Source organism: Nylanderia fulva, unplaced genomic scaffold (genome assembly GCF_048542155.1).
Source record: "Nylanderia fulva isolate GAGA-0341 unplaced genomic scaffold, ASM4854215v1 Scaffold9, whole genome shotgun sequence".
Classification (NCBI taxonomy): Eukaryota; Metazoa; Arthropoda; class Insecta; order Hymenoptera; family Formicidae; genus Nylanderia; species Nylanderia fulva.
Window position 1 is genome coordinate 1,533,951 of NW_028191026.1, and position 16,642 is coordinate 1,550,592.

The 16,642-nt window shown below is 36.1% G+C and overlaps 3 protein-coding genes and 1 long non-coding RNA gene across 6 annotated transcripts; 2 read left to right on the forward strand and 2 right to left on the reverse strand.

The window, feature by feature from the left end:
• Positions 1-79: 79 nt before the first annotated feature.
• Positions 80-6,127, forward strand: Dna2 (DNA replication helicase/nuclease 2). Of its 2 annotated transcripts, XM_029322903.2 has the most exons (3): positions 80-276; positions 550-2,941; positions 3,098-6,127. In XM_029322903.2, the coding sequence occupies exons 1-3, from the start codon at positions 247-249 to the stop codon at positions 4,192-4,194; spliced, it is 3,519 nt and encodes a 1,172-aa protein (XP_029178736.1). In that variant the 5' UTR covers positions 80-246; the 3' UTR covers positions 4,195-6,127. The 2 variants fall into 2 exon arrangements, with proteins under 2 accessions (XP_029178736.1, XP_029178735.1); XM_029322902.2 differs by having other exon boundaries at positions 550-6,127.
• Positions 4,528-7,644, reverse strand: LOC114946426 (uncharacterized). Its single transcript, XM_029322904.2, has 5 exons — positions 7,028-7,644; positions 6,073-6,453; positions 5,619-5,897; positions 4,970-5,463; positions 4,528-4,888 (listed from the first exon to the last, which is right to left on the reverse strand). The coding sequence occupies exons 1-5, from the start codon at positions 7,196-7,198 to the stop codon at positions 4,738-4,740; spliced, it is 1,476 nt and encodes a 491-aa protein (XP_029178737.2). The 5' UTR covers positions 7,199-7,644; the 3' UTR covers positions 4,528-4,737.
• On the forward strand, positions 7,082-14,602 carry Naus (cortactin binding protein N-terminal like nausicaa). 2 transcript variants are annotated; one of them, XM_029323029.2, is made up of 8 exons: positions 7,084-8,686; positions 8,820-8,921; positions 9,313-9,537; positions 9,656-10,277; positions 10,442-10,537; positions 10,804-10,913; positions 13,309-13,755; positions 13,974-14,602. In XM_029323029.2, the coding sequence occupies exons 1-8, from the start codon at positions 8,444-8,446 to the stop codon at positions 13,986-13,988; spliced, it is 1,860 nt and encodes a 619-aa protein (XP_029178862.1). In that variant the 5' UTR covers positions 7,084-8,443; the 3' UTR covers positions 13,989-14,602. The 2 variants fall into 2 exon arrangements, with proteins under 2 accessions (XP_029178861.1, XP_029178862.1); XM_029323028.2 differs by lacking the exon at positions 13,974-14,602 and having other exon boundaries at positions 7,082-8,686; positions 13,309-13,967.
• LOC146719666 (uncharacterized) lies at positions 12,058-13,855 on the reverse strand. Its single transcript, XR_014926438.1, has 2 exons — positions 13,011-13,855; positions 12,058-12,889 (listed from the first exon to the last, which is right to left on the reverse strand). It is a non-coding gene; the product is annotated as an uncharacterized LOC146719666 (long non-coding RNA).
• Positions 14,603-16,642: the final 2,040 nt, after the last annotated feature.

Here is a 16,642-nt window from a genome sequence, read left to right on the forward strand (position 1 = left end):
ACACAAATAAAATTTTTGAACACACTTCTAACTTTACATGATTGTTCATGGCAGGTTCGATTTTCTAGTCAAGCACGTTTATCTATAATTATTTATGAAACGTGCTTTAAAATGGCGACTCTCGTGCGAGATGTTTGCGCGGGAATGATAGTTTTGTCATAATTTATATTCTGATATAAGAGATGATATCTGATAATGATATATGATATGTAATACAATAAAAGATTACTCTTATTGCATGTAACCATGAAGAAACGTCAATTGTCACAGAAGAAGGTAATTAATATATATGTAAATATTACTACATGACTATGTTAGGTTCTTAATAATTTTCAAATCATCTAATCATTAATGTTATATCGTTTTCTGTACGATAAATAGATTACAAGACAATAGTTTATTTTTACTTTTAAATTTTATATTAGACTTCATATTTTTAATACAATTATATAGTAAAGAATATAAATATATTAACGAATTGTTTATATAAAAAAAAATGTAAAAAGGATTATATGATAAAATACTATTAAAGCTTATTTTTGTTTACAGATTTCTGTCCATAATGTTGAAAAATCTCAGACAAAAATATCATCATTTTTTACAAAAATACCAAAGCCTGAGCTTTCAAGCAACAATAAGACTGTATCAAGTTCAAACTCATCTCCAGTCTTGGTTGCAAAGAAAAGAAAAGAAGAAAATAAAGACACGTTTGAAGAAGAATGTATAAGAATTAAGAAAAAATGTAATGAAAGTAACAATATATTGAAGGAAAATGCAACATTGCATGAAGATTCATTATTATCTGTAACAAAAGATTTAGAAGATACATATGATAAGTCTACGGAAAATAAAATAATTTGTGATAATGCACGACTGTTAAAAAAAGTTGATAAAGAAGTAAATTCAGTGAAAACTAAACATAAGATAAATACATCACAAAATGTTGCAAATATTAAAAATACTTCAAAAGTCATGGATAATAATTATGTTCTTAAAGAGATACGAGATCTTAATACTACTACATTAAAGTCATCCTTACTTGCTGAAATGCCTACCTGTAAAGAAATTAAGTCACACCATTTGAAGCAAACGGAATCTTTTCAAAGCTTTATGGATGAAGATGATTTTGATAATTTATTTGATCAGGAATGGCAGATTAATCTCACTACTTTGGAAAGGTGTAAAATAAGTGATATCAAACATGAACCGAGAGCTACTATTCTAACAATACAGCATATAGAATCTGAAAAAACCGATACTGTGGCATGTTCTGGATTTTGGAAACATGTGCAAGTGAAAATTGATGATATTGTCATGATACAAGCTAAGAAAGATTTGCAGCAGTGGATTATTGATAACAATAATGGTTTCATCATCACGCAGCCTGATATATTAATATCAGGCACGACAATAACGAGCGGTTTATTTTGCAATAGACGAGCGGTGTTGGCCGAGAAGTTTAGGAAGATAGAGTCGCTGCCAAGTTTGAATGCTGATTATTCTGTAATGACCATAGGATCTTTGGTTCATCAGTGGCTACAGAAGGCGCTGCGGGAAAACATCTCCACACTATCCGATGTGATCAAGCTGCTTGATGACAATATATTACAATCAAGAAACACGATAGAGTATCTCTATTCATCGGAATTGTCGCTTGCAGAGTGTCGAAAACGCATGAGGGAATACGCACCGAGAATTTTCGAATTCATTCAACATTATATCAAGGGCAACAAGCAGCAATGTATAAGCAACTTGAAGAACAATTTTCAAGGAAATATTTGTAATATACAAGATATTGAGGAGAACGTTTACATACCGAAATTAGGAATAAAGGGAAGGATAGATGTAACAGCGGAGGTGAAAATCAATTCGAAAAGAAAAATCATGCCTTTGGAAGTAAAGACTGGAAAAGTCTCTTTCTCGATGGAACATAAGGGCCAAGTTATTCTCTATCTTATGATGATGGGCTTTAGAGATCAGGATATCGATACTGGTCTTCTATTATATCTGAAAGAAAACGCGATGCAGGAAATTAAAAGTAGTCATCACGAGAAGAGGGATTTGATATTGCTGCGGAATACCTTGGCGCATTATTTTTCCAAACAGCCTGAAGATTTTCAGAATATAAGTTCGGAGTCGGATTTAAAAACGATGGAACTGCCTGAGCCGATAAATCATCGTGCATGCATCACGTGTCCTTATCAAACTCTATGTTGCACGTATCTGACGAGGGACTCAAACGTGAATTTGTCGTCATCGCATTTATTAACGACGCCAATGAAGGAACTACTGAACGATTTTAAATCTAGTCACTTGGATTACGTTATGAAGTGGATCGCGTTACTGCAACTGGAAGAACTTTACGAGAACAATAACAACAGTTTAAGCAACGTATGGACAATGAGTGCGGAAAAGAGAGAGATGAGAGGAACATGCATCTGTAACTTGAAAGTCGTAAACAAAGTGATGGAGCAAGACGATAGATATCGACATAAGTTTGCACGTGTTAATATCAAAGGCGAGACTATTGAAAACGACGTGCTCAGCAGCTCATTCGCTGAGAATGATTATGTTATCATCAGTACGGACACAAGAGTTAACATAGCCGCTGGATTTATAATGCATATTTTGCATGATACTGTCACAGTTTTGTTAGACAAGGACGTTACGCGACAGAACGCTCAGTCTATGTTTCATATTGATAAATACTCTTCCACAGGTCTGTCCACGTTCAATTATGCGAATGTAGCTGGTTTGTTGAACAATGACGAAGCCATCGTCAGACTTCGGCGCATCGTCATCGACAGAATACCAGCTACGTTTGTGAAGTTGCCTCGTTCAGTCGTGTCGACTAGCGCCGAAATAATAAGCGACCTCAACGAAAATCAACGGAGAGCTGTGCTGAAGGTGGTGGCCGCCAACGAGTACGTTCTGATAAAGGGTATGCCGGGCACGGGAAAGACGCAAACTCTAGTAGCATTGATAGAGTTGCTGCAAGCATTGGGATCCAGTGTGTTGATCACTGCACACACGCACAGCGCGGTGGATAATGTTCTGTTAAAATTGCTAGAACGTAACATTGATTTTTTACGTTTAGGCTCGACGAAGCAGATACATCCTCTGTTGACGTGTAAGACTGAAGAATACGCGTTGGCGAGTTGCAACTCGCCGGAGGACCTGGAGACGCTTTACAACAGCAAGCGAATAGTCGGCGTGACCTGTTACGGCGCGTATCACGCTCTTATCAGAAGACGCACCTTCGACATTTGTGTGGTAGACGAGAGCGCGCAGATCATGCAGCCTACGGTGTTGCGTCCGTTGTACAGCGCGCGGAAGTTTGTTCTCGTCGGGGATCCGGATCAGCTGCCGCCTGTTGTCAAGAATAAAACAGCGGTGAGACTTGGCGGAGACGAGTCCCTATTCATCAGGCTCGATAGCGACAACAATACTGTCAATCTGTCGAAACAGTATAGGATGAACGGAAGAATCATGAGACTGGCCAACGACGCGACGTACTGTGGCAAATTGGCGGCGGCCAACAAGCAAGTGGAGAATGCGACTTTAACTGGCGTCAACATGAAGCAAACTCTTCCTTCTTGCGAAAGATGGATCAGAAGCGCACTTTCCAGAAACTTGGATGACTCAGTGATAGTGCTCGATACTGGTAGCACTTACAACTTGAACGTAGAATCTGCTAGCAATAGAAGACACGATCAGGTGTGTTCCAATATTTGGGAAGCAGCTATTATCCTGCGCCTCGTTCAAGTGCTCACTGAGGCAGGTGTATACGGTAGAAATATAGGAGTTATTGCACCTTATAATGCTCATATAAATTTACTGAAAAAGATTGTAAACAAGGAAGTGGAAGTGAACACTGTTGATCAGTATCAAGGACGCGATAAGGACGTTATATTATATTCATGTACAAAGAGTATCGAATGTGACACAAAGAAAGAATTCGGGATATTAGACGATCAGAGACGTTTAACTGTAGCTATTACTCGCGCGAGACATAAACTGATTATAATTGCTGATAAAGTCACTTTGATGAGATATACGCCGTTTAAAAATCTGTTTGACGTCATTGATGAAAAAAATGTTATAAGTTTACGCAATGGCGAAGAAGACTTTGACTGGAAAAATCTTATTTCTAAAATTGACATTAGTAGTAATGATAAAAAGTTCAAAGAGTAATCAAAAGATATAATTTAATAATAAAAAATAAATATTAATAAATTAAAAATTCACTTTTTTTAAATACTATTTACAGTATTATTTAAAGTATATGTAAAATATGATAAAGAGTACAATCGTTAAAATATAATTAAAAATTTGCAACTATATTTTGAGATATGAATGTGTGACTTTATACAAAAAAAATATATATTTTTTAAATCTAAAATATGTATGTTCTTTTCGTTTGTATAAGTGACCTGATAAAAAAATGAATTTTATTACTAATTTTCAATATTAATCTTTAATCTTTTATAGTATTCGGCATGGAGGAAATATTAAAGAAAGTAGACATTGTTACAAACCTTGGTACTTGTGCTTAAGTACGTCAAGCATAAGTTCCTTTATTTCACACAAATCACATAATCACATTTTATGCGCATGTTTTTAACATGTGCTATATAAGTACAGAGAAACTCCAATATATCTTTGATACTATATACATATGTACAAAATAAAATATGACCAGTTACTTGCAGTAGTGTATGTGTGTTCTCGTTCGCTCTAATTATTAGATTCGTTGTAAGATGCTCTACCAGCCAACTCCAGTAAGTAACGATCAGGATGATCCAGCCAATCACTGGCGCTTAATTTCACAACTCTTTGTTTCTCTGCTTCCTTTACTTGCCATTTCTTAATCTCCAATTGTTTTTCTCTGCAAATAAATCAATAACGTCTTATATTTTTGCTTCAATTTTAAAAAGCTTTAAAAAGCATATTTGTAAGATGATGTTACCTTAGTCTAGCATCGCCACAGCCCCAGACTTCCAAGCTGGCGATGCGATAAGGTGCACCGGCGATGGACACCGAATGGAATGATTCATCGATACTAATAAATGGCGAACGCGGGTCGCTACCTAGTCGCAAACCATGTGGATAGCCTCTGATGTTCGTGTTTAAGTATAATATCTTCGCACCTTTTTCTATAATTTTATAGGACGGAGTCAGTTGAATGCCCATCGAGTCTTCGTCGCCCCAATAAAGATGACTCTCTCGCCACTCGACCGCCGAGCATATACAATACGTCGGACATTCCTCGTCTCCTTCTACACCAGCGGCTCTTATAATTAGCAGAGTCGGACCTCTGTAACCTAATACATGATGAAGGAAGCGATTAGCTCCAGCCCCGTGCTCTCCGCTATTGTACAGTAACGTCCAATGCCTTGGACAAATACTGCCTGTTCTTCTGGCTATCAAAGCGTGAGTTATGTCCTTCGGTGAATCGTTGGTCTATACACATACATATACCACGCACATAGATTCGAAGATTTAACTATGTATACAGCGATAGAGACGGACAATAATCAATTTTTAAATATTTTATAGACAGCATCATAATGATATATCAATATTTATATCAATCACTTGATTATGCGACAACATTCCTGGAGGTAACACTGTGGCAGTGTACACGACAACAACCAAACGTAGCTTATGGGCAATAAATTTGTTTGAGGAAATTCCAAGTTTGATTTTTCCAGCACAGGCGTCAGTATCTCGATAGGTGGTTGTGGTTGTTCCTTCGATAAGAGTGCCTTACCATTGCGATAAGCAGTTGTCAGTACATGTACCACATATCGCTGTAAACCATGCACCATGCGTGGACAATGTTGCCCGATCCAATTGCTCACGTAATTCGTGGATAAACTGAATTTACCGTGAAACTGTAAAATAATTAAAGATCTAATAATTATATGTCGTTATACAATATATTATATTCATTTCAATTTAGAGCATGTGTTATTCAATTTAAATACTATTAATTTATACTTTTACAAGTACGATGTGATCAAATTTTAGTTACATATATTTGATTAAATATTGAATAAATTTACTAACACATGAAACAACGACAGCGTTTATTATCTGTTCCGAATAAAGGCACATGCTGGTACTATTATTTTCCATCGCTAGTTGATAGCAACACATCAATAATGCTCTCAATGTTTCTGGAGTAACATTGCCACCTTCTTTTATGTTGGAATACATCTTGATGTAATTCTCTAATATAGCTTGATCATTCATAACTGACAAGAACTTCTCAGCTTGCTGTTTAAAAGCTGTTGTACTTATATGTGTGGTTGTAGCATGGGCATTATGATGTAAGTAAGTAAAGAGCTTCTCGCTTAATTCAGGATGAGTGGGAAATAAGTACTTTTCGAATACAGACTTGGTAATGCCATTAACATGTTCTTCTTGATGGGCAAGATGCGATAATGTCTGCAAAATACACATCTATATGTTAATATTATGTAGCACAAAATATATACATATTTAAAATATATATTCTAGATAATATGATTTATATGATAATGTAAAAAAAATATACATACACATTTTTAGTTTTATAACACACAACTAACTACATAATGTTGATGAGAGATGTTATTAAAATACATATGTAAGTATTTGTTATGAATAGTTGACTAAATCACAATTTCTGTATTTATTTGACTAGAAGATCAAACTTTGAAATAAAAGAATCTTTGTATTTAGAAAATCATGATACGGTGACTAAAAAACAATCACAAAAAAATATATAAAAAAGGTATTCTGCAAATTGTGCTGATATAAATAGTACAAGATGTAAGAGATAATTCCCAAGGAATCAGCAATTGAGAATCTTTTTGCAATCATGTTTTTTTTTCAAACTGCTGTAGCAATTTTAACTGCCGGCAGTGTTTGAAAACAGATCCCAAGGACTGCTTTGCATCGCTCCGATTGCCGCAATACTCTTGTTCGAGAGGGGAAAAAATATCCCAGTGCTTCTGACGAGATTACAAATCCGGCCTACCTTGGCCAGATTCTCGATCGGAAGGAATTGCGTTACGGAGCCAGGGTGATCCGGCTCGCTCCTGGTGGCGGCCGCGGCTGCGTTCGGGTTCTGGGCGGCACTCGCATGATTGCCGGATTCCAGCTTCCTGTGCGAGGAAGCGTGGCCGGCGCGCGTCACCTGATTGCCCATTTTGCGTCGTACTATATCAGGACCAGCTGCTCCCGCAGCACCTTCCACATACTATCCGCGGGAACGAAGGCGCGCGGAACCATATGCGACTGCCTAACGCGAGGGAGAGTCCTGTCATCGACGTCGTAACAGCGTGAGATATCGGCGCGACGTAAGCAACTTTTACGCCGATAGGGGTTTGTGGGCCGATATACGCGTGTGTCGTTACAAGTTAGTGTGCGTCGAGTTCGATTTGTGCGTGTGCGTGAACTGGCTGAGATAGGGAAATACTCGCACGGATAATCCGCGATTTTTCTATTTCCCTTTTTTATTTAATCGTGTTTCTCATGCGTAATTTGACATCTCCAGATGACAGCTGGAATTACGAGATTAGATATTTCTCTTTCCAACTACCGTGCACTGTCCTTCGTCTCTCTTTCTCAACGATGTTTGGTTATATATTTGTTCCATTCGAAATGAAAAAAGTGTAGCATGGTGCAGGTAAAACAATATAAATATAATATAAATTATTATTCCAATTTTTATTTTACTTTTGACAAGTAGAAAATTCAAATTTACTAATAATCCGATGAAATTATTAATTAAAAGTGAAGTAGAAAATATTAAAATACGATAAAAGTGCAGAAACGTCAAAAGAGGTTTGACATTTCGTCCTGCAATCGAGGTTAAGTTAAGGTTAGATCGATATATCTCGATCCCTCGATATATCGATCGATCGTGACTCGCGGGCGAGGGGACGGTCGAGTTTCTCGCTGGCCGTGCCATGGACTGCGCTTTGTGCGCTCGATTTGTGAAGAGGGAGGCAAGCGTAGCGTAGCGAAGCGAAGCGGGGCCGAGCCGAGCCGCGCCGAGCCGGATGCCGCCGCGTTAAACTGCGTGCTCGTCGGCCGTGAAACGCCACGCCGCTGTCGCGTCGCGCCGCGCCGATCCGACACGACCCAGGAATCCGAAGACCGAGGGACGGACGAGGACGTGCAAACAAGTACGCGCGCGCGCGCGGCTCCGTCGTGTCGGCGATGTGGCGAGCATTCCTGGCCGCTGGCTCTCCGGCGGCGGTGCTCGCGCGTCCCGTGACGGCCGTGTCGAATCTGCGGAGCCTCTCCGAGGGCTGAGGCAGATCGACGCAGGAGTAGCTTGAGAAGCTCTCGCGAACACGAAAACCGACCAGGAAATCGACGACGAAACGCTTCGCCTGGGATCATCGCTGTCGACGAGGTAGATACCCCTTGGTAGAGATCGCGCGCAATGGCATCGCAGAGTCAGAGTACCGTCAACGTCGCCTCGACCGGCGCCACGACGGCGACGACGGCCAACGGACCGCCGTCGACGTCGGCGCCGTCGTCCGGGACTGTCGTTCAGACCAGCGCAGCCGCCATCTCGGCAGCGAAGACGCAGACTCTCGCCCAGCAATCCCCCTCGCAGTCTCAACAGCAGCAGCAGGCCAACAATATTGAGCCGTTGGACAAGAGTTCTTCTAATACTCTCAAGGTAGATTCTTGGATTTCTTTAACTACATAAGCTACATTAATTATATAGTATCATTGTTGATATAAGATGAATACTGGAATAATTACAAATACAAATGTATATATAACTAAAAGAGTGCTTTGTGTATTTGCAGCGCAATCCAAAGATGGAATTGAGCAAAACTGATTTGCTGAAATTACTGGGATATCTAGAGGGCGAGCTCCAAGCAAGAGACATTGTGATAGCAGCATTAAAAGTAATTACAACTATATAATTTGTTAACTAATTGTTAAATATATTTTGTGTATTTTATAGTATATTTCATATATTTTGCAAATATAATCGTAGTAAGTTCTTTAGTTTGGACGGTAAAGTTTACAAAGTTACATATACTGTACCATAAGGTATTATAAATAATTAATAAGATTTAAGATTCTTTTATGCAATTTTGAAGCTCATGTTTATAGGAAAAATGTAAAAGATCAAAGATATAACAAATCGACAAACAATGTCAATCAAATGTGTAAAGTATTTTTTGCATGACTTATTTTATATTTTACAAGTTCTTTGTATTTTGTTTTCATTTTAAGATACTGTTATATGATGTTTTTCTATCTTATATGTGAAATCATAATTTTTTATTTCAGTCAGAAAAAATGAAACATCTTCTAAGTTCCCGGTACCTTACCAGTACTGCAGATCCACACGCGGCTTTAGCTCGCGATGTTGCAATAGTAGGTGGTGTTATCGGGGTTGAAGGAAATCAAATTGATCAACAAGTAGCTAGTCTAGAAGCATTGGTGATGCAGCAGAGAAAAGCGCAATGTAGAATGACAAAAGTCCTTCGAGATGCTGAAATTAGACATAGATCAGTATGTGTTTTATTTTTGTTATGTGAAATTTATAAATGTAACATATTATAGTTAAAAATTAATGTATAATTATTTTTTTTCTGGTTTTCTTATTTCATTACAAGAAATTTTTTTTCAGGTGATTAAAGAATTAGAGGAGGAGAAGCGGAAACATGAACACGATACTGCTCAAGGTGATGATATCACTTATGGTCTTGAAAAAGAACGAACGAGATTAAAGAAGGAGTTGGAACTAGAAAAGCAAGAAAAAAAGAGATTAGAAATGGAATTAAAAAAGGCTAATGATCATCTTGAAGAGGAGAAAAATCGACAAAAGCAAATAGTATTGCTTCTGTTGGCAGAACGGAAAAAGATTATTATGAAATATATTGAAGAGAGAAAACGATCTGAAGATTTGGCTCAAATACTCAGTGAAGAGAAGGTACGGATAGATTCAATGGCCGAAGGCCTCGAGGAAGAGAGTAAGAAATCACTGCAGATGGAAGCAGAATTGGAGAAACAATTAGCACAATTTGATATGGAGAGGCAACAATATCGGCAAGCTCTTACAAAAGAGGAAAAGAGGGCGAAAGACTTTGAGACGGAATTGGAAAAGTTGCGAGTCGAAATGGATACGTGGAAAGAGTCGCAGGCTCGTGGTCCTGCTAGAGGAGTTGGTGCAACTCCACCACCGCCACCTGCAAAACCAGCGAATTTAGTCGCTATGCCGACACTCAGGCCGGCTAGTGCACCACAAGCAAGTATGTACTGCATGCAATGTTATAAAAATAGAAACTATAGATATTAAGGAAGAGTTTGATAATAGAATGTTTACAGTATGAATAATGTGACTCATTTCATTTTTTAAATCAGTGTGCATGTGATTGATATTATCGAGTCTTTTATAATTTTTGATATTTTTCAGTGAAAGGAACAGTGTTGGGTACAGGGACACCCATGGTTAGTAGTAAAGTTGTCCAACCCACTGCCACAGTGTCCAGTGTTCCTGTCAGCGGACCAAGTAAGATTCTTTAAATATCTCTAAATATCTATAAAAACAATGTATACAACATTGAACAATTTAAATTTTAATAAGTGACAAATATACAGATACATGTATATAAAATCTAAAGTTGAAATTTTTTAGTAAATTATAAATTTACATAACTATGCATAAATAATTTATAATTAGTTTTGAAATAGATCAGTTATAACTATTTCACAAAATATCTTCAAAAATTAAATTATAAGATAATGTCTAATTAATTATTAATTCTTTTTCTTTAGCAACTGGGATTGCTAGATCAGTAACACCTGGACAGGCACTTCGTGGGGTCGCCTATACACCTAATTTAACATCTGTAGGTGGAGAGTCTACAGCTCCTCCAGATACACAGGTAACCTATCCACATTTCCCTACTCACTCGACGTTAATCTAAAGATTATACAGAGCCTATTTATATATGCAAAGTATCACAACAGATATTTTTATATCGAACGTTAAGAAATACTGTTCTCTATACTAATATTTTTTTCAAAGGGAGAGCAAAAGAGAAAAAAAGTAATTTATAAATAATTTATATATATATAACAGTAGAAAAATTTAGTTGGAACCGGAATAGAAATCAGCTATTTAGTCAGTATTGTGTTTTGAACAATAGAGATTAGCTTTAATTCGACTATATATATATATATATATATATATATATATATATATATATATATGTGTAAAGTCGCGTGTTAGATATTATTTAATTTAAAAATAAGTAGTAAAGAAATAACACATTACGTAAATAGATAATAAATTATTAAAAAAGATAAAATGTTTGTGTCTTCTCTTAAATAATAAAAATTTATATGCATATTAGAAAAATTATAATTAATAAGTAGGCTCTTTATAATTCAAAATGTGTATGAAATTTTAATTTTATGAGAATAACGCGCAATGTATCATTGATATAGAAATCAAAGCTTATAGTTTGATTAATAATTGGTGAAATGTATATACAGTATACATTACCATCTTCAATGATGTTTTTTTAAATTTGGGATTTATTTTGATCTTCAACATTGCAATTCGTGAAATATGCAAAAAAAATTTAACTAATGAGTAATATGAATATGTAAATATTTTACATCACACTAATAGAGCTTTATCTACAATAGAAATGCATTTGTTATCCATTAATGTTTTATCACGTGAGCACTTTATAAGTTTCTTTCTAGTCTTATACATTTTATTTAAATTAATACTTTTAAATCATAAATGTACCTTAGTCATATATTTACTGCAATAAGTTTACGTGATTATAATCGTATATGGTTCATTTTTTTAAATTAAAAAATGCAGATGTAATATATATAGGTATATATGTTATATATTTATTAATTTTTTTATATATAAAAAGGCAAATATGTTTGGTAGTCAAAATAAAAATTTTTTGTAGTTTTAACATTTGACTGATAATGAAGATTGTTTTTGTGCTGTTAAATCATATAATGATATGTAACACAGTACAAAAAACATTTTGATAAAAGATGACACACTATATTTGGCTTCTACATAATTATATGTTTATAATGCACAAGATTTCTATATGTCACATTGGATTGGTTTATTTATTTCTTCTATTTCTTTATCACTCGTATCAAATGGTGCACTAAAATTTAAGAACCATTACTTCTTAAGTTTCTACAAGTGAGATATATTATCCTATAAATAATCGAAGGTAGATTTATATTTTGAGAAAGCCTATTTTATTATATTATATTTGTGTTCACGATTTATTTATGACAGTCACGATACTATATTATACACTTCCACTATATCGATCTTGTAAGTTAGCACATTATGTAGAGTTATATTTTATTACGATAATTTTTATTTTGTGTATAAATATAAGATTATTATTATTATTATCACATTTTACATGTGTACATCGACCGATTCCTACAATTAAACAAAATTGTAATTCAGTTTTCCGAGCTTTATTTCTGAGCCAAAAAAATTATCCACGCTTGACTTCCTAATTGCTATTCCGTAATCGCTATTACTAAAGTATATAGAGCTTTGTTAGGCCATATTTGATGCGTACTTTATTGTCAGTTTAAAGTTGGTTAAAGGCAATATACATATTTTAATAAATAGGTAGTAAATATACAATATTCGGTCAAAATGGAATTGTTATATCGTAATATTTCAATAAACAGTCTACGGAGACTGAAGACTTATTTTTTATATTAGTCTTTCTATATTCTATTATTATCTGTCGAAGATCTGTCGCACATATATACTTCGTTTTACTAATTAAATATTTCTTGATTAGTATAACTCGAACTGCGTTTCAAGTCTTCTCTTCGTATCTTATCTCCTCTTTGATTTATGAACATGCAAGAAAAAAGTGTTGTTGTATCTTCACAATTATATATATATATATATTTATTAGCAGCCCACACAATGAAGTAGATGTACAATTTTTATTTTTAGTCCTCACCCGAGTTGTGATCGTTTGTTGCTTAACATTAATGATGTCTTTCTTCTCTTGGCAATTTTTCGTAGATATAATTTCGTCTTTATTTTCTACAGAGTCTCTTCTCTCTCTGCTTTGGATTAGTTCTTTGGTATGGTATATATTCTTTTTCTTTCATCCCTTTTTTCTCCCTTCTACTATTCCCTGTGGTTTTCTGTTTACTGGTACGTTCGCTCTTGTCTCTGGCGAGTTTGATCTGGAGTTTGGTCGAAATCTCCAGTGGCTCTGAAATCGGTCATGGTTGTGTGTTGTAATTCCTCAGGCCGTAGACAAGCGACAACCGGTTGTACCTGCTCCCGTTAATACCGCGGCCGCCGCCGCCGCAGCTGCCGCGAGTAAGCTTATCACGACGTCGCAAGCCGCAGCAGGGAAGCTCGGCTTTCACGTCGGCCAGTCTGCTGCGAGTCCCGCCGTCAACCCCGCTGTTCAGGCATCCGCCACCGGTGGTGGTGGTGGTTTACTGCTCGCGAAAAAGCCGATCTCGCGGGGTGTACCGCCCCCGGTACCACCGAATAAACCCGTGGTACCGCCGAAAAAGGAGGCGGCTGCTTACCTCAGGAGACCGGAATTGCAAAGCGGATCGCAGGATACCGTCAAGTACGGTAAACAGACGGCCCCATCGCACGGAGGAGTCACGACGGCGACGAGCGGAATCGCTCCTCCTGTGCAAACGCAACAACCGCTTCCGGCGAGTACCGCCGAGGAAGAGGTCAGTAATAAGACGGTGGACTCGAGATAGATACTAGAGATTAGCGCGAAATGATCGTTGTAATAGGATTTAAGAGATGCACTCACACAAATACGCACTCCTTTCAACAGACACATAATAGATAATGTAAATACACACACACACACACACACGACACATACACGATACGCTCTCTATATGTGTTCAATATACAGAACATTGTATGAATGTGATTTCAGACAAAGCAACGTTGAGTTAGAAAGAGCTGAACGAATATAAACGTGTGAACATATATATGATCGAGACACATAATAAAAAGCAACAAAACAATGTTTGGAATCTGCTGGATTTGCTGCACGGTGCGACAGATTCCATATTTGCAAGAGACTGTTTCTAAAATTGCCAAGAAGGAAAGACAGAGAGAGGGAGAGAAAAGGAGAAAGACGAGCGCTTTGTACATTCGATAAACTTTCTACGGCCGTGTCCTTTAAGGACGACGGGGTGCGTTGTGTACATTACGACTAGATCTCATCATAATCGGTGACATCCGATTGAAATGATTCTATTTGCAACCGAAGGCATTCGTAATTAACTAGAAATATTTCTGAGATATGTAAGATAGCCGTTGTAGGTTCCTAGCTCATTCTATACGATTTATTTGAACGATAGCGTTAACTAAACCGAATCGCCGTGGCACGAACATTAATTAACATTAACAAACATGAGCGTTATTTTGAGCGAGTATTATTGTAATATGAAAATTAATATGACGCGGAGATTGTTAACGTTTGCAAAAGCTTTCGGAGCTAATCGCAGCCCTCAGCGTCGTTCAACATCAATTCTGAATTAATTGAACTTTTCTTTCCTATTTCAGGAGCGATAACGCAAAACGAGATGAATCTGCTTTTCGCAAATCTTATTGGCTTTATACATAAACTTTTTATTTTTGTTATATATATATATTTTTATATATTTATAAATTTTATATTCCGCGCAATCTCTATATATAGATTTTTTCCTCTACCTTTTGCGCCAGTAATATGTACTAAATATAGTACACATAAAATAATGTCAAATCGTATCTATACATCTTTTTTAAGACTTTTTGACGTATAACGTTTTGCGAATTTACAAACGAGTTTTATCTGACTGGATCCAGCTCGTTTCGCGCATGATCGTTCTGCATTTATATATCACGGGAGTAGAAAACTATCTTTAAACAATCTTTAAAAGGAGATAGTGCTAAATCGCTAAACAGATTCATTATCAGTTAAAAAACCAAACTTATCGGATGCAACTTAGCTAGATGAAAAAAATAGAAACTATCACACGTGCTATAATCACTGCCTTGTCTCACATAATTGCGTATATCGGCTACAAGCTTAGACGCTCTATCTGGAAGAAAATATTTTGCACGTTGCCGAAGAATAGGCGTCACTGTTTTTTCAAGACACAATTGATTTTGTCATCGGGACGTCCTAAAAAAATATCTAACAAAATGGAAATAGACGAAGGATCAAACGTTTTCTACTCAATCCTTTTTAAAAACCCTCGATATAAGAAAGATGATTGTGTGCATTTGCATATTATAATGTCTTCTTTTTTTATATACATAACGATTAATTCGTATATCTCAGGTAAAACAATGTGTTGCGCTAAAATGTACGATGAAACAAATGGATCTGTATAGAGATATTAATTTCTTCTTTTTATCGTTCTTGATTTAACATAATTTTGAGATCTATTGTTTAAATTACGAACGTTAGCAATTTGCATTTGTACCAGTACCAGATAAACAGGATCACAATGATTATAATTTATTGCGACTTATCGTCAAGTATTGATCCTTGCAATGTCCTAAATCTAAATAACTTTCGCCTTTCGGTTCTCAACTGTTGTTAATATAAAATCGATGTGTCCATCTGTGAAACACATGTACAGAAAGAAGAATGTATATATACATGCAGTCCTATGATTTTAGGACTCCTAGAGATGGTATCCCTAATTATACAATGTGTGATCTCTTAAATTTACGAATAATACTCCTGGCGTTGTAAAGTCTTCCAGTGTTTTAGTTATGTACATTCGTAGAATTTAGATTTTCGGTTTTGTAGTCATGTTCGACAATGTGTACGGTCTGATGATAACGATTGCGTTAATTGATTAAATGTATCCCTCACTATACGTAAGGACACAGTCATCCTTTTCGATCGTCATTGCGAACACAAGCAAAGTAGCAGGAACTGGGACCAGGACCAAGGGAGTTACACGCAGCCTGTAACACACTGAGAACAAAAAAAACATGCTCGCAATAATAGCAACAACAAAAACAACAGCAACTGCAACAATAAATAATAATAAACGTTAAAATAATAACCATAACAATAATAAGATTAATAATATATCGCCAACGATTACGTTGATCGTTGGCGATACTAGTAATTAATAATTAATATGATATTGACAGTAACAAAACGCTAACAATTGTGTAATACTAGTAGCATTAGCAGCAACGCAGCAGTAATAATATTAGTTAACAATAAAATGTAGCGCGTTAATGCGGTTACGATAATAATAGATGTGCTTCTAAAAATATAAGAGAAAGAGACACTATCAACAAAAAAAAAGAAATTATAATAAGACGGAGATCTCATTACGCGTCCGTGCGTATTCATTAGCTCTAAGTAAGATAATCTAACAGAGGAATTCGTTCGAGCTCGATTGGATGTTCATTCATGAGTTTTACTCTCTGATAACATCGTTTCATCTCGATAGTGAAAATGGCTTTGATAATGCTAGTGTTCACTCAAGACACTATTACTCTCCGAGGATGATTTCTGATACGAAAATCTATATATAATAAAAGATATAAAAAAGAACGGTTTAGTAAAACTCTTAATGAACATCT

Bases quoted from the DNA above. Each gene is read 5' to 3' on its own strand.
- Dna2 (XM_029322902.2), top strand. From the start codon at position 247: ATGAAGAAACGTCAATTGTCACAGAAGAAG. The intron at 277-549 runs GTAATTAATATA...TTTTGTTTACAG, and splicing joins GTCAATTGTCACAGAAGAAG to ATTTCTGTCCATAATGTTGA.
- LOC114946426 (XM_029322904.2), bottom strand. From the start codon at position 7,198: ATGGGCAATCAGGTGACGCGCGCCGGCCACGCTTCCTCGCACAGGAAG. The intron at 5,464-5,618 runs GAATGTTGTCGC...GTATGTGTATAG, and splicing joins TGCCACAGTGTTACCTCCAG to ACCAACGATTCACCGAAGGA. The intron at 4,889-4,969 runs GTAACATCATCT...ATTTATTTGCAG, and splicing joins TGTGGCGATGCTAGACTAAG to AGAAAAACAATTGGAGATTA.
- Naus (XM_029323028.2), top strand. From the start codon at position 8,444: ATGGCATCGCAGAGTCAGAGTACCGTCAACGTCGCCTCGACCGGCGCC. The intron at 8,687-8,819 runs GTAGATTCTTGG...GTGTATTTGCAG, and splicing joins GTTCTTCTAATACTCTCAAG to CGCAATCCAAAGATGGAATT. The intron at 8,922-9,312 runs GTAATTACAACT...TTTTTATTTCAG, and splicing joins TTGTGATAGCAGCATTAAAA to TCAGAAAAAATGAAACATCT.